Source organism: Merops nubicus, unplaced genomic scaffold (genome assembly GCF_000691845.1).
Source record: "Merops nubicus isolate BGI_N331 unplaced genomic scaffold, ASM69184v1 scaffold32156, whole genome shotgun sequence".
Lineage (NCBI taxonomy): Eukaryota > Metazoa > Chordata > Aves > Coraciiformes > Meropidae > Merops > Merops nubicus.
The window spans coordinates 12,181-29,843 of NW_008613442.1; the positions used below are offsets into that span (position 1 = coordinate 12,181).

General features: G+C 39.4%; 1 protein-coding gene across 1 annotated transcript in view; it reads right to left on the reverse strand.

The window, feature by feature from the left end:
- LOC103774498 (bcl-2-like protein 13) overlaps positions 1-16,894 on the reverse strand; it is a gene marked incomplete at its 3' end in the record, with an annotated part of 21,180 nt that extends 4,286 nt beyond the window's left edge. Inside the window, exons 1-4 of the mRNA XM_008941909.1 lie at positions 16,774-16,894; positions 5,939-6,049; positions 4,842-4,998; positions 1,468-1,537 (exon numbers count right to left, since the gene is read on the reverse strand). Coding sequence (XP_008940157.1) covers positions 1,468-1,537; positions 4,842-4,998; positions 5,939-6,049; positions 16,774-16,894 — 459 coding nt within the window. The remainder of the gene's footprint in view (positions 1-1,467; positions 1,538-4,841; positions 4,999-5,938; positions 6,050-16,773) is intronic.
- Positions 16,895-17,663: the final 769 nt, after the last annotated feature.

The following is a 17,663-nucleotide window of genomic DNA, read 5'->3' on the forward strand; positions in this document are numbered from 1 at the left end:
CCAAGATACCACAAAACCAATCCAAACAGATGCTCTATTATTCCACAAAATTTCCATTCTGGTTTGCTTGTGGACTATCAGTTTTGCAGCACCAAATATTATGGGTAGGCAAAGACGATGACAAAGACAAGCTCTGGATGACACTCTCAGTTACAAGCTGATGGGGACCAAAAGCCACTAAGCCACTGGGGCTGCACAGATGGAACAGCAATGAAGGCTGAATCATAAACCCCCAGAATGTGGCTGATCCAACTACACAGGGCTGTAACTCCAAGAGGTGTGTACCAAAAGCATACGGAGATGTAGTGGGCAACTGACAAACTCCATCCCCCTCGCCAGCTGAGCCACAGGGACTGGTTTTATGCTTGTTTTTAGTTTTCACCAACTGAAAAGACAAACGTGCTAGCCTAAGCCACCTTCTTGAAAATCAGATTTCATGGTTGTTCAAACTAAAATGCTGTGAATCACAAGATGATAATATGAAAGCACACACACATCAGTTATACTTGTTTGAGCCATGGGCAGAAACTTGTCAAGCAATGTTTAATTAACTGCTTAAAAGTGCCCACACCCTTGATGAGATGATCCATTTCTGAATTAAGTAGGGAAATCTAGTTAAGGAAAAGTATTTTGGGCAAAAAAAAAAAAGGGGGAAAAATATTTCTTGTTCTAATTTAAACTTAAGCCTAAATTTTAACACTCCTTTTGTGGTTAAGTTTGAGAGTAGTTATTTCATTCTTTTTCTGATGCCCACTGAACATATTGGAGAATGATTAAGATGGTGAATTGGAATGATTAATGAAAGATGAATCTGGGAACAGTAATTCTACTCATTCTACATTCAAATTATTATAAGATAGATCATTTACAGATTTGCGTTTTTTTTTTAAAAAGAAGCTTCAGTTCATTTACAGGTTTGCATATTGTTTTAAAAAGAAGTTTCATACCATTTGAGATAAGTACTCCAGAAATCAGGTAGCCATACCACTCTTATTTTTTCTGAACAATTTAAATATTGTGAAGATAATTTTTATCAATATCAATTTTTATTTTCACCATATTTAGCACTTTTTTTTTTTTAACATATATTTTCAGCCTGGAATGGGAGCAAAGAAACAGTATTATGAAAACATCAGTCGTAGATTTCATTACAAAATTGCTAAAGAAATAAATCTCTCTTTGGAATTTCAAAATGTTTAATGATTTTTTTCTTTTTAATTATGGAAGCAACAACTCTAACTTTTCATTTTGCTGTAATAAAGGAGGACTGACCTAATACTACCATTAGATAACTTTTCACTAAATTATCTAAAAACTACACATTGTGTCCACATCTACCATTCTGGGAGTGAAAGTTACTTCATACTAAAAATAAGTGAGTTCTTTTTATTCTTGGTCTTCTGTGAAGCATAACTTTACCTAGTAAAAACACAAGAAAGACCAAAGTGAAAGTCACGTGTTTGGTACCTTGTTCCACCCATTGGCATGAGCAGCTGCCTCTTGTGTGCGCTCTCGATATTCTTGATATGTCACCGGCCTGCAGAAGTTAAACCAACACTGAAAGTTATAAAAGGAAACAAAAGAATAAGAATAAAATAAAATTCTCAGTTTCCAGAGAACAAAATATTTTCACATATATTACAGCAAATAAATTTCAAGGGCTAACAAGTCTTGTGTTTTAGGAGATAAACAGACCAGCAGCAGACAGGGTCTGGAAAGGCATCACCTTCTCCATCATCAGTTCAGTGAGTTTCATAATTTATACTCTACAACTTAATGGACATTAGATAAGTCAATATCAATAAAGACTTTATGTATGGTGACAGGAGAAGATGCACTGCTTCAAAAGCAGTTTTCCTGAGCCAGATCATGACAAAACTGAAGACAGTTATTGGACAGAAGACTGCTTGTTCATCTCCAAGAACCTGTCACAGTCCACTGTACCATAACATACTTGTTCACATGCGTATAAGGAGATGGGAAAAGAGAAGCACAATAAGGAAGTATCTCATCAAATAGCACTGCTGCAGCAAACATGGGCAAAAGAACAGAATCAAAGCACACTGAGGTAAACAATTTGAGTTTCTCATTTTAAGTGCATTCTCTTAACTTCCTTGCTACATTAGTTCTTTTAAAATGCAAATCCAAATGAATCATGGATTCCATGCAAATCCAAATGAATCCATGAATGGGATGAGAAGAACAACAACAGCTGCAGGAAGGATATTATCAAGAGATTAAGCAGTAGCTCTGGTTTGCCTTATACAAAGGCATGCAGGTCAACACGTTTGCACAGGCATTTCAGACTTTATACGTATGTACATACACGTGTAAATTTTAAAAATACTTAAAATGCAAATATTTTCCCATAGCATACACAAGAAACTTAGAACATCAGGCTACTAACAAGATAGAACCATTTAATTTTCAAATACCTCATCTCAGAAACTTTCCAAAAAGAATCAGCCTAGAGTATACCAGTTATGACCCCTCAATGTCAGCCAGCCAGCCAGTTATCTACAACATTTAAGACATTTGGAACTTAAAATGCTGTTGTTTCAATTTACCATTGTAGACATACAAAAAGGATGGGTTGCAAGGCTAATTGCTAATTTTCCAACTTCCTGCCAGACTGCTTTTTTTTAGTTTGTAGTGAGGTACTTATTCAAACCTCAGCTCTTCAGAAGATGCTACATACAAGATTTTAAAGGCCACATGGGACAGGTGCCTGGCTTGTAAAGGCAGATAAGCTTCTGCAGCTTCTGTAGGAACACAATAGTGTATCTTTAGCCACTTAAGGAGAAGCCCGTACCCCACATAGGCTTTTCTGTGGGTAAAACATTGTTAGTTTACACAGTACTGAACATATTTTTTACCCTACAGAAACTGCATATAGAAGCAGACAGCGTGTATATTAGTTTCTGAAAGTTAAATGGTGAATTGATAGTGTGCACTTTTCCCCTGGATGACTCATGGAAAAAGAGACACTTTCTTCATCTATCTGATCAGATGTTACATGGCACATTTACTGTGAAATCCAAGTCAGAGTCATAGAATCATAGGATGAAACCACCCAATGGGACCTTTAAAGATCCTGGGCAGGAACATCTTTCACTTCATCAGGCTGCCCAAAGCCCCATCCCACCTGACTTTGAACAGTCAGTTTTAAATTAAATTTGTCATAAAAAGTCAACCCTTAGTTGTTGACCAGGGAGCTAGTTTAAGGAATCACAGAATGGTTTAGGATGAAAGGCACTGCTGGAGAACATCCTGTCCAACCTTGCTGCCAAAAGAAAAGGGTTAACAGTCACAACCAAGTGGGCTTGTGTAGGTTGTGCCTGCAGCAGGTGACCACCAGAACTTGGCTGAGCTTATTGTCAGGATAAGAGAATGGTAAATTTCTGCTTACATATGTAAAGTCAGGAGTGACAAATGACTAACCGATCATTTACTTTACTGTAGTTCCTCCTTTTTTGTTATTTTGTATATAAAACCCAGCTTATTTCTCACAAGGTGCACTAACTTTGAGAATTATGACCTAGCACCCCTTTCTGGGCAGAACAGAAATAAAACAAAGTATCTTGACTCTGTGTGTCGTTTGGTTTTTGCACACCAGGTAAAGAACCTAGATTTGGGATAACAACCTCCCTGCACAATCAAGGTGTCCTGCAGCAGGCTACTCAGGATCAGACCCAGATGGCTTCTGAATATCTCCACAGACATAGAGGACATAGACTCTACAACACCTTCAAGCAACCTGCACCAGTGCTCAGTTGCCCTCACAGTAAAAGGGTGTTTCCTGACGTGCAGATGGAATGACTTCCAAATACGTAACCTACTAGAAGTCTGCCATAAAGGGTATTACCTTCATGAGGCCATGAGATGCCTCTCCAGTGCATCTATGGAAGGCTTAGGCTCCATGCTTTGAAAGTCTACACTAGGTGCTGATATCTAGGCTTCCAGTACCCTGCTGTTCCAATAGTTCATGAACAGCTACACAAACTCTGAAAGAGTGGGACTAGAGATTCTCCAGTTCTTTTGAGCCATATAATTTGAACCAATCCTGAAAACATAGGGTCAGATAGCTATTTGCTAACGTTGCCTTCACATCTCCATTTATGTAACTGTCCCTAAAGCAGCACCTTCCAGCTCTCTACAAGTACATTCTGGAGGTCACTCAGAACAGCCAGAAGTAGTTCATGTGGATCTATTAAAATCAGGCTGGTAATTTATAATAGAAAAGCAAGTAACCACAACAGTTTTACCAATTTTCAAAAGATGTTCATCAAGACACTGTTGTGCCGAGTACGACGCGCAATTTAAGCAATAAGCTTGAACTGGCAGGACAGCTCCGAAGGCACCAAAGTTAGCCCAGGGGCCCACGTCTGCTTTCAGCTGCATAACTGAGTGGTGGCCACAAGGCATCTCACTACCATCTTTCCACGGAAACGCTCATCTTGCGCTAAACTACAAACAAACCTTTAGCCCCACTCTTAACTCTAAGGTAAAAGAAGTTAATCTGGCTCCAGCCCAGCATTCATTAAATTGGCAGTGGCAGTTGGCAGCTGCCAGCCGCTAGTTTCACCAGCAACTCAAACTACTTGAATTAGTCTCAGAAGTTCAATGATAAAAGCTTGGAAAAACTTTAGAACTTTAGAACTGCGAAGAGCAAATACCACAAAGAGGTATCCACACATTACAACACGAAAACAGAGCCAGAGAAAGGAACATTGAAAAACAAAGATATGCAATACAAAATGTAGCCCCATCTTTAGCATTTCAGCAGCAGTCACATTGCATAAGGAAACATCTTCCCATTGAAAAAGCAAATGGAAACTCACTTGCTAAGCAAGCTCTGCAGTGCTTTGTGCAGATGTTCTTTCAATTCCTGGGACACTTTCTCCCCCAAATGAGCCAAGCAGTCTTCTATTGAGCTCTCTGGATTGGCAGGGCTGAACACTGGGGAAGTGTGGCAGTCAAATCCTGTAGTGGTAAATGCTGAGAAAAAAAACACACAAAATAAAATAGATACATGTAATAATGTCAACAGTCTCAGATTTCTTATTCCATCAGTTAACACAGTTTACACGAGGAACGAAGAAATCACAACTCTATTGTCGAAGTATGCTATCAAAAAATAGTAGCAAAACAAGTATAATCCAAATATATTCTGGAACTTGTACTTAAAAGTCATAGGTGACTTTGAGCTACATTTCCCTTCCAGCTCTTATTTCACAACTGCACCCTAACCAGCAAGTTAGCTGAACATGCAAGCATTCCTAATTTTAAGATGATGTCAACCCTGATGGAGCAGCAAGAGACCCTCTCTTCCATGGTAAAATTTGCCCACACATGGATATATCTGTAGCACACTAGAGTATCATTTTCTAAAATAATGCTTCCTTCACATAACCTTCTCCTTCTCAAACATCTAGGAAAGGTCTGTATGGATGAACATAAATAGACCCAGAGCCTTTCTATACTTCAGATCTCCAATTTGCAACACACATGCAAAGCAAAGACTGTTTCCAAATCATCCCTAGTCCTACAAAATCTACAGGTCAAAGCACACTGGAAAAAATAAATCTCGTGGAAGTGATTAATCTGATGGTTTAAGTCCACACTCCTCTGAATGTTAGCTGCTGAGGAACGATTTCACTTCTGTCATCAACTCGAGCAGCTTAAGGGCTGCTTACATTTCATTATTTATAGTAGCCTATTAAGTGTCATTCAAGTGTTTGCTTTGGCTAGACTCCACTACTCCACATGGTAACCTTTAACTATTTTATTTCACGTGACAGTGTAGAAATCTTGTGGGGGGAGGAGGGGGAAGAGATTCATTGTGTACAAAAATCTCTAACTACAGTACCTGTTACAAATTAACCACCCTTACAAGGCACAGAGATTATCGATTGAAACAAGAAAATCTGAAGACCACCTTCCAAGATTTCTTCATCAAGATGTTTTAGTTCCTCTTCAATTTCTATTTTAATCTTCTCCAAAGCTTCTTTTTCCACAGCATGTTGTTCCATAGGCTGTTGCTGAGTCCCTAAAAAAAACCAACAGGAATTATTCAAATGTGGTATTTCAAGTAAGGTAGATAATTGAACACGATATTGGAATATTAACTATAAAGGAATTGAAGGTGAAAGTTATATTTTAGACAAACATAACAAGTATGATCCCTTAAAGCCAGTTATTACAAAAGTTTTAGTTTACGAACTCAGAAGCACAAACTTCCAGGTCTTTCAAGACAGAACCGGTGCTTTAAATATGAACATATTTTTTAAAATTAGAGCCACAAATAGAATATATTACAGCTTTAAAACCAAATTTATCCTAAATTTAAGACCAAAACTAAACCAAGGCACGTGGAAAAAGAAGTCATTAGAAGTAATACACTCATTATCAAAATACACCAAAACAAAGCAGAGGGTGCACACTTGTTTTTTTAGTAGCAAAATATAAAATTGACATTGACGCCTGCAAAATCTACAAAAATACTGAGAGCAACTATGTAATGACATCAATGGAGAGTCCCCAAATCTTAACCGCATAATTTCGCTCTTCATGAGGAGTCTACAGGCCACAATGAAATAATTTAGGATGGGGTTCGTAAGTAACAATAGAGGCAAAGGACCCCTACTGTCAGTGAACTGTCAGTTCTCACTTCCTAATCAAGGCATTCAGGAATCTGAAATGGCTGCACATCCCCAGAAGTGCACATGCTGGTAGTCTGGGATCACGAGTACACATTCCATGTGCTGACTCTAGGTACCTGGCAACAAGTAGTTTCAGCCATATCATTCAGGGTTACACAGACTCTCAATCATCTTAATTATTATGCTGTAGCAAAACAGAGACACGAAGCTGTTTCCAAAGAAGTCAAGGTATTTAAAACATTTGAATCTTTAGGGAACTGCCCACCAAACCACAGAATCATTTAGGTTGGAAAAGACAAGTTTAAGATCATTAAGTCCAATCATTAACCTAACTCTACTAAGTTTACTGCTGTCACGTCCCTAAGCATCATATCTAAACGACTTTTAAACACATCTAGGGATGATCACTCAACCACTTCCCTCAGTAGCCTGTTCCAGTGCTTGATAATCCTGTCAATGAAGAAATTTTTCCTAATATCCAACACAGACACGCCGTGGTGCAACTTGAGGCCACTTCCTCTTGTCGTATCACTTGTTACCTGGGAGAAGAGACCAGCACCCACTTCTGTACAATCTTCTTTCAGGTAGTTGTAGACAGCGATAAGGTCTCCCCTGAGCTTCCTTTTCTTCAGGCTAAACAACCCTCCTCCCTCAGCCACTCCTCCTAACACTCATGCTCTAGACCTTTCAACAGCTTTGTTGCCCTTCTCTGGACCTGCTACATGTCAACCTTTCTAAAAGTAGGCTGTACAGCAAGGTTACTACTCAAGTAACTGTTTTATGGCATGGGTACTAAGGAAAAACTAGATGTCTGGGACAGAGTTCCAGCTCAAAACTCATGCTATTTAACTGTCTCTTCTTTGGGTTTGCTCATCTGTATTCCTTCCATCAGCTTTCAAGCATGTCTTCATATACCATTATTCAAGCACACTACAAAAACTCTTCCATTAACTGCTGTCTTATTCTCACCAAACACTGCTGAATCAACAACCCACTACTGAAATTTTCTTCTTCCTTCAATTCCTTAAAATGTCCTATTTAGAGATAAAATGGATCTCTGTTATATCCACATGAATATAGAAGTGATTTTTTTTATCAATTTACTCTTGAAATAAAATTGACAACAAAACTTCCCTTTGCTAAGTAATCCCCCATCCAGCCACCTCCTTCCTTAAGTTTTGGGTCAATTATCAGTTCTCTTTAGTCCTGCACTCTGCTACTTTCAACAGTATCAGGACTGGGTTACCCAAAACACATTTCCTTAGCTCTCTTACTTCTGAAAATTCCTCAGCATTCTTTTTGTGGATTTCACGTTCTCTTGTACCCATGATTTAAACACCACCTTCTGGCCGATCTCCTGAAAATGTTGCCCACGTTCAGTGTTTCTTACTCATGCACCCAAACACTGACAAGTCTCTGACACATCTCACCTTTTCTGTGCCCACCAACAACCAACAGCTCTACTTGGGCATCTAGACATTGTTCACTCTACAGACGTTCTTCACTCAGTTGAAGAAGATAAAAAGGGAAAAGATTTATTGGTATCTGACTTCGTTTCCTCCTCATCATTTGTATTGCACATGCAGGTAAGTCCTGCAACACCCAGCATAGCTTTCTGGCATGTCTTCTTCATTACTGCTTTGAAGACACAAGATCATAATTTAGTGGTCTTATGAAAGACTGCCTATTTTTTTCAGTTCATCTTTACTTAAATCTACTTGAAGTCAGTGTGTTGTATCTTGCCTTCCCCTTGCCTCTACAATGGACACATAATATCACAAGTGCTGATATCAGAGGGTGTGAAAAACACTGAGGCAATGATACTAGTTAACACAAAGATGTCTAGTAAAGCACACTGTGCATTCTCTGCATTTAAAAAACAAAAAAAACCCACAGGACAATAAGCTTGCACGGTCTCCCACATTTGAGAAATAAGTTAAAAATACAAGAACTGACCCACTGAATGTGTGCTAATGCCTAAAATCTCAGTGCTCAATAGATACCTGCAAGACAAAATCTTTCTAAACCAAGGTACAAGTCAGTGTAAAATGTTTACATTTATGTGAACAGTTTAAAGGAACAACAGATAGTCAGTTTAATTCCATTTTACTAATATGCAGTTAGATCATAGAATCACAGAATCATTTAGGTTGGAAAAGGCCTTTAAGATCACTAAGTCCAACCGTTAATCATCCTCATCACTACGTTTGGAATAACTTTATTTAGCTTATTAAATCCCTTCTCAAAGTGTCTCTTTGCCACTCTGAAAAGTAAATTCCAGAGAGGAGCAAACTGTCCCTCCTTCTGGTTAATGAACAGACACTCACTAATGCCTTGTCAGTCCCTGTAAGGTCACCTCTCTGAAGGACCAAGCCACAGCTCCACAGTCAGGCGCAACAAGTGCACTCAAGTAGGAACTCCAGTTCTACCCTGTGCTTCACCCTGTACATGGAAGGGATGAGGGTTTTCAGGGGAGCACTCGTTCTCACAGGACTGATGTGACGATGATTGCACATGACAAGCTGTCATACTTGATAATAAGCCACCCGGAAAGTGGAAGACAGAGAAATTCCATTATCTAAACAGCTCTTTTGTACGCTGGCAGCAATCAGTGCTGCAGTCAATGGTTTCCATCTCGTAACACGCACAACTTTGCAGCAGCTGCTGATTCCAACAGCACCTGACTGTTCAGTCATGCCAAAACATCAAAAACCTACCCCTCCCGGACCTGTGACTTTGCACTGTTTATTCCCCTAATTATCAATGGACTTCAGCTTCCTGCATCTCCTGTATGTTGACTGCTACCAACAAAAACTGCACCCAGGGTTGAGAACAGTGTATTCCAACAGCAAAGGTCCTAAGCAGGCAGTATCTTCTTCTGCTTTAGACAATTTCCAGGTCAGTTTGCAAACAGGCAGAACAAAACAGTAAAAAACAGCTCCGAGTATATTTTCATTGTTATTTTCATAATGCAAATGGTCACAGCAGAAATGACACTTGGAAAATCCATAAACATTGAAAGCTTTCCTATGATGAAAAAAAACACTGGTTTGCCTATTTACGGGCGTTTAGTAAACTGACTGAAAGGCCTCTGCCTAGCCCCAAAATGCAATGAAACTCTGTTACAGTCTTACACCAAGAAGCTAGTGCATTCTACTTTCCATTTAGGGAATAAATGTTCCCTTTTGCACAACTGCATTCTTGTTAAGATTTTGTTTTTTCAAGTATTTGGAGGTAACCTGTGAAATAGAGGAATTCTGGTTTAGAGGGCTGGGAACAGAAAGAACATTGAGCCCATTAATCACTTGGGAGCAGTAGGAAACAAGGCACACTCAAGCTACTACATACATCACAGCATCTTCAGGACCTCTAGCCATTTGTTTTAATAATCTAAAATTCTTTGTATTCTAAAAATGCAACAAACACCACACCACTGACAGTCAGGCAGAAATTAATGTAGTACTTCAGTAAAACTCCAACAGTAAGGGCATTCCAGAAGTTCCGTGACAACACAGGACTAACCCATTCACCAGGTTTTATCCCAGAAGGAGAGTTGGGAAGTCATTCATCAGAACTAGAGAACCTGCACACCTCATTCTGCAGTGATTTTGCCAAACTACAGGTAGCAAGAGACAACAGCAACTATAAGGAGAGACTGAAAAGGTGTTATGCCTTTTTAGTTTCAGTGAATCCAGGAAGAATGAAAAAGAAAGATGCCGACGTCACAGATTGCTCCTGATTTTTTTTCCCTTTCATGCATGCAATTTTAATTTACCAGCATCTCTGTTTTCAAACTCTCCTAGGTCTCTATATTAGCTTCTGTATAGACAACATTGATTTTAAAATTTGCTTTCAGCATGGCTCTAGTATTTCTGTAACATCTCAGACTTTTTAAAACAATAAGTTAGCATCTAAAATTCCTTTAAGCACTGAGAAGTGACAAAAATAGATAAATACGTTCATAAAGAGATTTCATATATTTCCTTTAACGAAAAGCACATCCATTACTCCAGCAAACTCCAGAACACAAACTGCCACACACCCCTAAACCCTCCCTTTCCTTGTCACAGTTCAGGAAATAGTTCCCTCATTCCCACAAACTGGATTGGTACACATTCCAGACATGTACCTTTTCAGCCTGTGACTTTTCAGCCAAAGTAGGCATGTTTTGCCCTAAGAGGAAAGTTTACAGACCAATGGTAGGTACTGTAAAGGGTAAGTACACACACAGGGATGGAGTACAAAGAAAACCAAGATACTCTGCAACAGCCCATCCAAGTGTCACCTGATGACTGGAAATCAAAGTTTCAATGGCAGGTGTCCAACCGATGATGGTCAAAACCATTTAAAAGAGGGACTACTGTCAGACTTGGGATGACCACTGAGGAGCCTTAAGCTCACCCATAATGCATGAAATCTGACCATCTCCACCTATCTGTACACGTATTTCCTGAGGTATAACAGAATTCACTTCTAGTTGAAGCTAGTGAACAAATTAAAAAACAAAACAAAACAAACACACACAACATTTCTCCCAGTAACCAAGCTCAACACTGCTCAGTTGCAAGAAATGCGTGCAGAAAACCACTAAAATGCCTTAAGTGCTGACCATATGCAACACTTCACGCAGTAATTCCAAAATAGATAATAAATGGTGAAAAGGACATGGTGCACAATAATTGTATTAAAGTACTGTGAATAGCGTGCACCTCAGGGAAACTGTAAAACTGTGAAAACCTTGTTCACCTCTTGAGAAATCTATGCCACCATGCAGTGATTATAAATCTTTCAAATGCTATGTGAGTTAAGGGAGTATTTTAAGATTTCTCATTCTGTCAATAAGAACACAGAAAAACTACTTTCCTTCACAATCTTCATAAAAGCCACAGTCTTACGGGATGGGATCAAACCATGGGAAAGTAGATTAAAAAATATAAATAAACAACAAGTTACTCCTCGATGAAACACAAAGAAACATTTATAATACTTACATATTGAATCAGAAAAACAATGTACTTTGACTCACTTCACACACAGAGAAAACAACTGCAGCAGTCTGGAAGTTTCTGTAATGAGCATGAACTTCAGAGAGGAAAATGAAGCACAGTGTTCCAATACTTGGTATTTATTTTCTGTGTATGAACCAGTAGTTACAGATACTAAAAGACTTCTGAAAAAAAATGCTAAAGCATTTCTCCACAATCTAATGAACAGGTAACTGAGAGCTTCCATACATTTTCAACAATTGTACTCGTGTTGCATGTAGTGATGGATAAATTCTGTAAGAGACTGATCTCTTTGTGTTCTAGCTGGTCCTCAGAGATCAGAGGGGCTAGGGGTGGCTGGACTCAGCTCCTGATAGTTATTCCAGTTGTTGCTGCGACCACAGGTCCGACACCAGATGCACAACCAGCCTGTTGCTGTAGCTCTGGTCACACTCAACAGCAGCCGTCGGGTGCACAACCAGCACGGTTTAGTCACATGCAACACACAGAGAATCTTATTCTTTAGGACTGCCGGCGATAAACGCACTGAGCTGCAGGTGAGCTGTATAGATCTAAAATTCAGTTGCAAGCACAAGCTTGATTTCCCAGGAAAGTACTCGGTGTAGCTGAGGTCACAAATCCGAACAAAAGGGGTCCTTTCTGGGAATGTGGGCAGGACAAACCTGTCAATCTGCCCCTACGATTTGGTGTCGAATTCTCATCCCCAAGTTAGGTCCACTTTATCTACTATTGTGCAAGTGCGTGGGTTGGGCTGTGGTCAAGCCATTTTTTTTCCTTGTGGTCAGCCTTTAGCAGTGGCACAAAACATTTTTAGCTTTCTTGGTAACTTCTGGGAGAAGCAGATAACTGCTGCAATGAGCAGGAGAGTGGGGAAAGCAGAAGAGCAAGGCCACCCAGCCTTCGACTGCTCCCCGTTCCTCCTGGGTGCCATCAGAGCTGCACCAGACCTTCACCCCGCCTCAGCGTCTGTTCTGTCACCAGACCTTTATCCGCAACATGGAGCTTTGCAGTCTTCTCCTGCTTTGTGCTTCTAACAACTCATCTGTTGCCTCAAACCACATGAACTTATGCAGACGGTATCTTATCGTGTGTTTTATCAGATTTTTCCAAGAAATTTGTATTATTCTCTTACCTGAAAGCCTACCAAAAAGTAACAAAGTTTACTGCTAACAGACTTTGCTTTAAGTAAACTGAAGTGACTGTTAGGTGGAATCTATTCTGGCAAAACTGTAATGGGAATGATCTCTCAGACTATTGCCCAGTCAGGTTTGCTGAATTCTCCCTTGGAGACACTGAAATCCACCACAGAATAATATAGAGCTGTAATGTTAAAAGACTGGCTTGTCCAATAAAACTGTGTTTTCTTCACCAGCCTGGAATACTGCAGACCATTCTCTCTTCAGTCCTTGAAGCTTTCCAAATACAAATTTCTCAGTAGTAGTCAGATGTTGACTTAGATTAGCCTTCTTTACTTGAAGCCAAAAGTGGTTTTAGCTTTTGTAATTGAAGCCAACTTTCTTGCAACAAGATCAAGACCAAACAGGAGACCCAAAATGAAATACAGTGAGGTAATTTTCTATGTAATTTGTCTGAACTTTCACTAAATAAAACCCTTCTGAAAATCATTGGTCTCATCAAGCATATTACGTCTGCAAAAAATGGGTTTTAAAATTGAAATCTAACAAATATCTCAAAGATTTACTCTTATCTGAGTTTTTGGAACAAAAAGCCACACCTCAGAAAAAGAACTCTCTAGTACAAAATGCAGGAAAGCAGAGGTTAGTGGAAGATGACTACACCATAAAAGTGAGAGGAATGGACAAAAGCATTCAATTTCTCCTATCGATTCTAGCAGAGATCAAACAGCACCACCATTCCTGTTAGAAAAGATGGCTTTTTTGGCTGTTTTTTTTTTATCAATCAGATAAATCCTCTCGTTTAACTGGAACGTTGGGAGACTGCTGTAGAGGGAGACTCCCAGGAGGTACAGAAAAACTAACTAAACCTAGGGTGCCTTACTTACCCACGTTCCATACACATGCAATGGAAAGAGAAGATCCTCCAGCGGGTGGTATAAGGTGGCTGTAATAAGGATTCTGCTCTGAACTGCCCTCTAGAGGAGTCCCTCACTCTCTGATGGAGGCAAAAGATGTTAACATTATGAAGGCAACCTAAAACTAGCCTTTCTAGATACTCCTCCCATACTGTAACATGAAGCAGCAATTAGACAGAGTAAGGACTTACTTGGATCTAAGAAAAAAACATATGAAGGGCATATACCATAGAACACAGTCAATACCTCATATGAATGAAACACATAAAACAGATAAGTGTTCTGCACTAAAATAGAAACAAGCAATAGCCAAACATCACTGCTTCAGTTGTTTCCCATGAAATGTCTGTCAGCACAACAACCAAATTAAAGCAAAATAAGATTTAGTGACAGGTGGTTTGTATCAGAATCCTCTCAGATCACAAATCAGCAGCATCCAGCCACAGACAGTGGAAAGACTACTACCTAGCATTTGGAAGTACCACAAAAGTCGTGAATGAAAGGAGCCTGGGATAATTCAAGACAACATATCAACAGCTGACAACAGTGCTTGAAGAAACACACTGAAAAGCATGACGTAACACTGTAACATTATTATCCCTTCTGTGTCTTTGTTACCAAAATCCACTCATTGTTTTCAGAAACATGATGGGACTGTACACCACAACCACGCCTTTCCATTTCCTGGCTTTCACACCTCGTTTGCTCTGACCAGATTTCTCAGAGCACGCTGTTACTGTAACACCCAGCCACCTTCCAGCAGCACATGAGGCAGGGCAGGTAACATCCATTATGGGCTGCTGCTCCTCTCAGCGCCTCCCTCGGGAAGAGCACAGAGCAGAGAGCTCTGCACAGCTCTGCATGAGCAGACATCAGCCACGTGTCAGACAACAAGGAGATACACACCTTACAGATAAACTATGTAATATTCAAAGAAGATGCACACAGTTCTTCAAAATAAACACATGGCTGTTATCTCAGGTACCCCTGGATTGCAGCTGAAACAAATGTTCAGTCACAAGCAACAAGAGAAGAAGTATGAGAAAGGATTTTTGAAAAGTATCTGCCAGACAAATGAAAGCTGCTGGAAGCACAGAAAGTAGAAAAGTGCTAGGAAAAGTGAGTAATGAAAGAAAACAAATCCTGAAGCAGAAGGATAAAGTATTTGCACTCAGTTCAGTAACAGCCTGAAGTCCACCCAAGGCATCACAAATCAGACTGCGAAACAACATGGCAGATTAAAAAGTAAGGGAAAATTGTTTTTTTCCAGAGGCTTAGATCAGAAAACCATAAAAACACTGAAAGAGGCATTTAATTACAGTGAAAGATCACCAGGAGAGGACAAGTTATGGTCACCATCTGGTTTTGGGAGCAAGGGTGGGAGAATTTCCCGTTTAGAAGGGAAGGTTTAAAGCAACAAGGATGAAAGAACAGATTAGCAAAGTATCAAGGCTTCAGAGTATTTTAAGAGCAAATCTAACTACAGCCTGATGTGTCACAAACAAATCTATATAATATCTGAAAAGTAGACTCAACAGTTATCTTTACTCAGGAGCTTAAAAATCCTCTTAACTGACTACAAAAATTTTATTTAAGCTTTTGTAGCTTCCTTTTTATATATTTTTAATACTGCTCTTTAATTCAAATATTTCTTGGAAATGTCAGTAATAATCAGTTGAAAGATTGCCCTTCAATTTGCAAATATTTCAAAGGTAACTACAGACAAATTATTAAAAAAAAAAAAAAAAGCTTTAGGAGTACCAATTTCCTTTCTGAATCTTTCATTTACAGAACAAAGCAGACTCTTCCACATTGCAGCTTTATATGTACTCAATACATTTCCAGTTATAGCTCAGTTACCTCAGATGGGGTATTACAAATGAGACATTATAGCTAAAATAAGCACATTTAAGCATATTTTCCAACCAAGGGTTTTATGAAACAGCATGTTGGCACTAAGGTGCTTCTCCTTTCACAGACTATAGATGCAGTCAAAGTGGAAGTAACAGACATACCCTAAATACACTAAGATTGATAATTTTATAAACTATATAAAATAGAACTGGCACATGCTATATGCTTTAATGCTAAACCGGTTCAAATAATTTCTGTCGTAAATTTGATGCCATCTTTTCTTTTCAGGAGATTCTCACTTCATGACAGGTAAATTCAGTAAAAGAGTATGCGTTCTTAAGTACTTGTAAAATAAAGACTCTGACAACTGTCTTTGGTTGTTTCTTTTAATATGCCTTTCATCAGAGTAAGTTCTGAATCACAGGAACTAGTAGTTACTGAAACATCCTTAACATGTCACCAAAACAACCCTGACAAACAACATTGTTGAAGTGCTTGCCACCACTAAATCAATGAAGTTTTACTACTTAGGTTTATGTAAAACACAATCTATCAAACTTTTTTTTCATTCTGCCTCCTATTTATTTATTTAAACTCCTATATGCATAAACCTGTTCTGGAAGAAACTTCTGACTCCAGTATTGGACACCATGCAGCCCCTGACTTCTTGAAAATAAACAAACAGATGCGGCACAGGCCAGGTTAAGCCTCAAATCCCTGCACTACCACTGACTGACAGCAACAGAAGCACTGACATAATAGGGCAAAACTATTTTGCACATGAGATGGCTCAAGTCATCGCTCAGGAGTTTATGCTGGTGAGCATCAACTCACCCCTGCTTACCTCCACTTGCCTCCCAAAGCAAGCAAGCATGGGCTCAAATTTTCAAGATGACTCAACAAAGTTAATCTATAATCATCCCTCCTAACCTCAAGACAGCTACTAAAACTGCTTATTTGCTTCAGAAACAACGATGGTTGGCCCTGGCATAGCTCAAATTCAAACAGTAATTTAATGACAAACAGCTTTGTTTCCATCAGCATCTCTTCCCATTATTCTAAACAAAGTAAGAGATGAATTACACCAAACATCGTGCCAACGTTCCACATCCACACACAAACAGCTCAAGAACTAATTGCACTAATTGCAAATACAGTTGCGTATGTAAATGGGTACAGCTGAATATGCAAATATTACCTTGAGTTGAAGGAGGAGGATGCTCCTGCGGCTTCTCTTGTGCTAAAAGTCCCAGGTAGCTGAGAACTACATATTTTGTTTCATAGTGAAATCCTACAGGCACGGCAGTAGAGGACGCCATCGGGTTGGCTTGCAGTGTGGCAGTGCTCTTATGGGGCACGTCGGGTTCTCCGTGGGTAACTGAGGAAGATTGCACGGAAAGAATTGAGTGGTTGGCTTGGTTTTTTATAAGGCTGCAACAGGTCACGAGCTCATACATAACGAGAAATTATGTAACAATCATGAAGTAATATCCAGGTTTTTGCCCTAATATCCTATGCATTCTTATTTTATTAAGAACCATGCAAAGTCAAACCAACTGCCCCCCAGCCCAGTGCCCCGCCTGCCTGCTGCCAGTGGTGGCATTTCTCAGTCCTGCCTGCCAGACATACTCTCACATTAAAGCAAACTGAACAGTTCCTCGCCACGTGTCCACCTCATAATGCCTCCCAACTCTAGCACACACAAAAATACACATATATTCCTGCAAAGGGGTTTTGACAGATTCTAGAGACTTAGTTAACTATGATTTGAGGTTAAAAAACAGGGTCTGAGGGGTCTCTCTTCCCCTAAGCCTCTGATGAGTATTTCTGCAATTATCTGCTTTCTCACATTCACTATTATGATGCTTAAAAATTCTAATGCAGAAAAAGTGACCACAATTGCCTCTAATTCATTTTACTGTTCCCACAGCAATGGAAAACATATGCTCAAGAAAGGAAATTCCACATTCATTGTAGGGACTGGAAGAACAGATGGGTTTGTGTCCTGGATTTCTCACCCAGAAGTTAATACTTACAAACCAGAAATCCACACCTAACAGCAACATCTGGTCAAAGAACTGCCCTGTT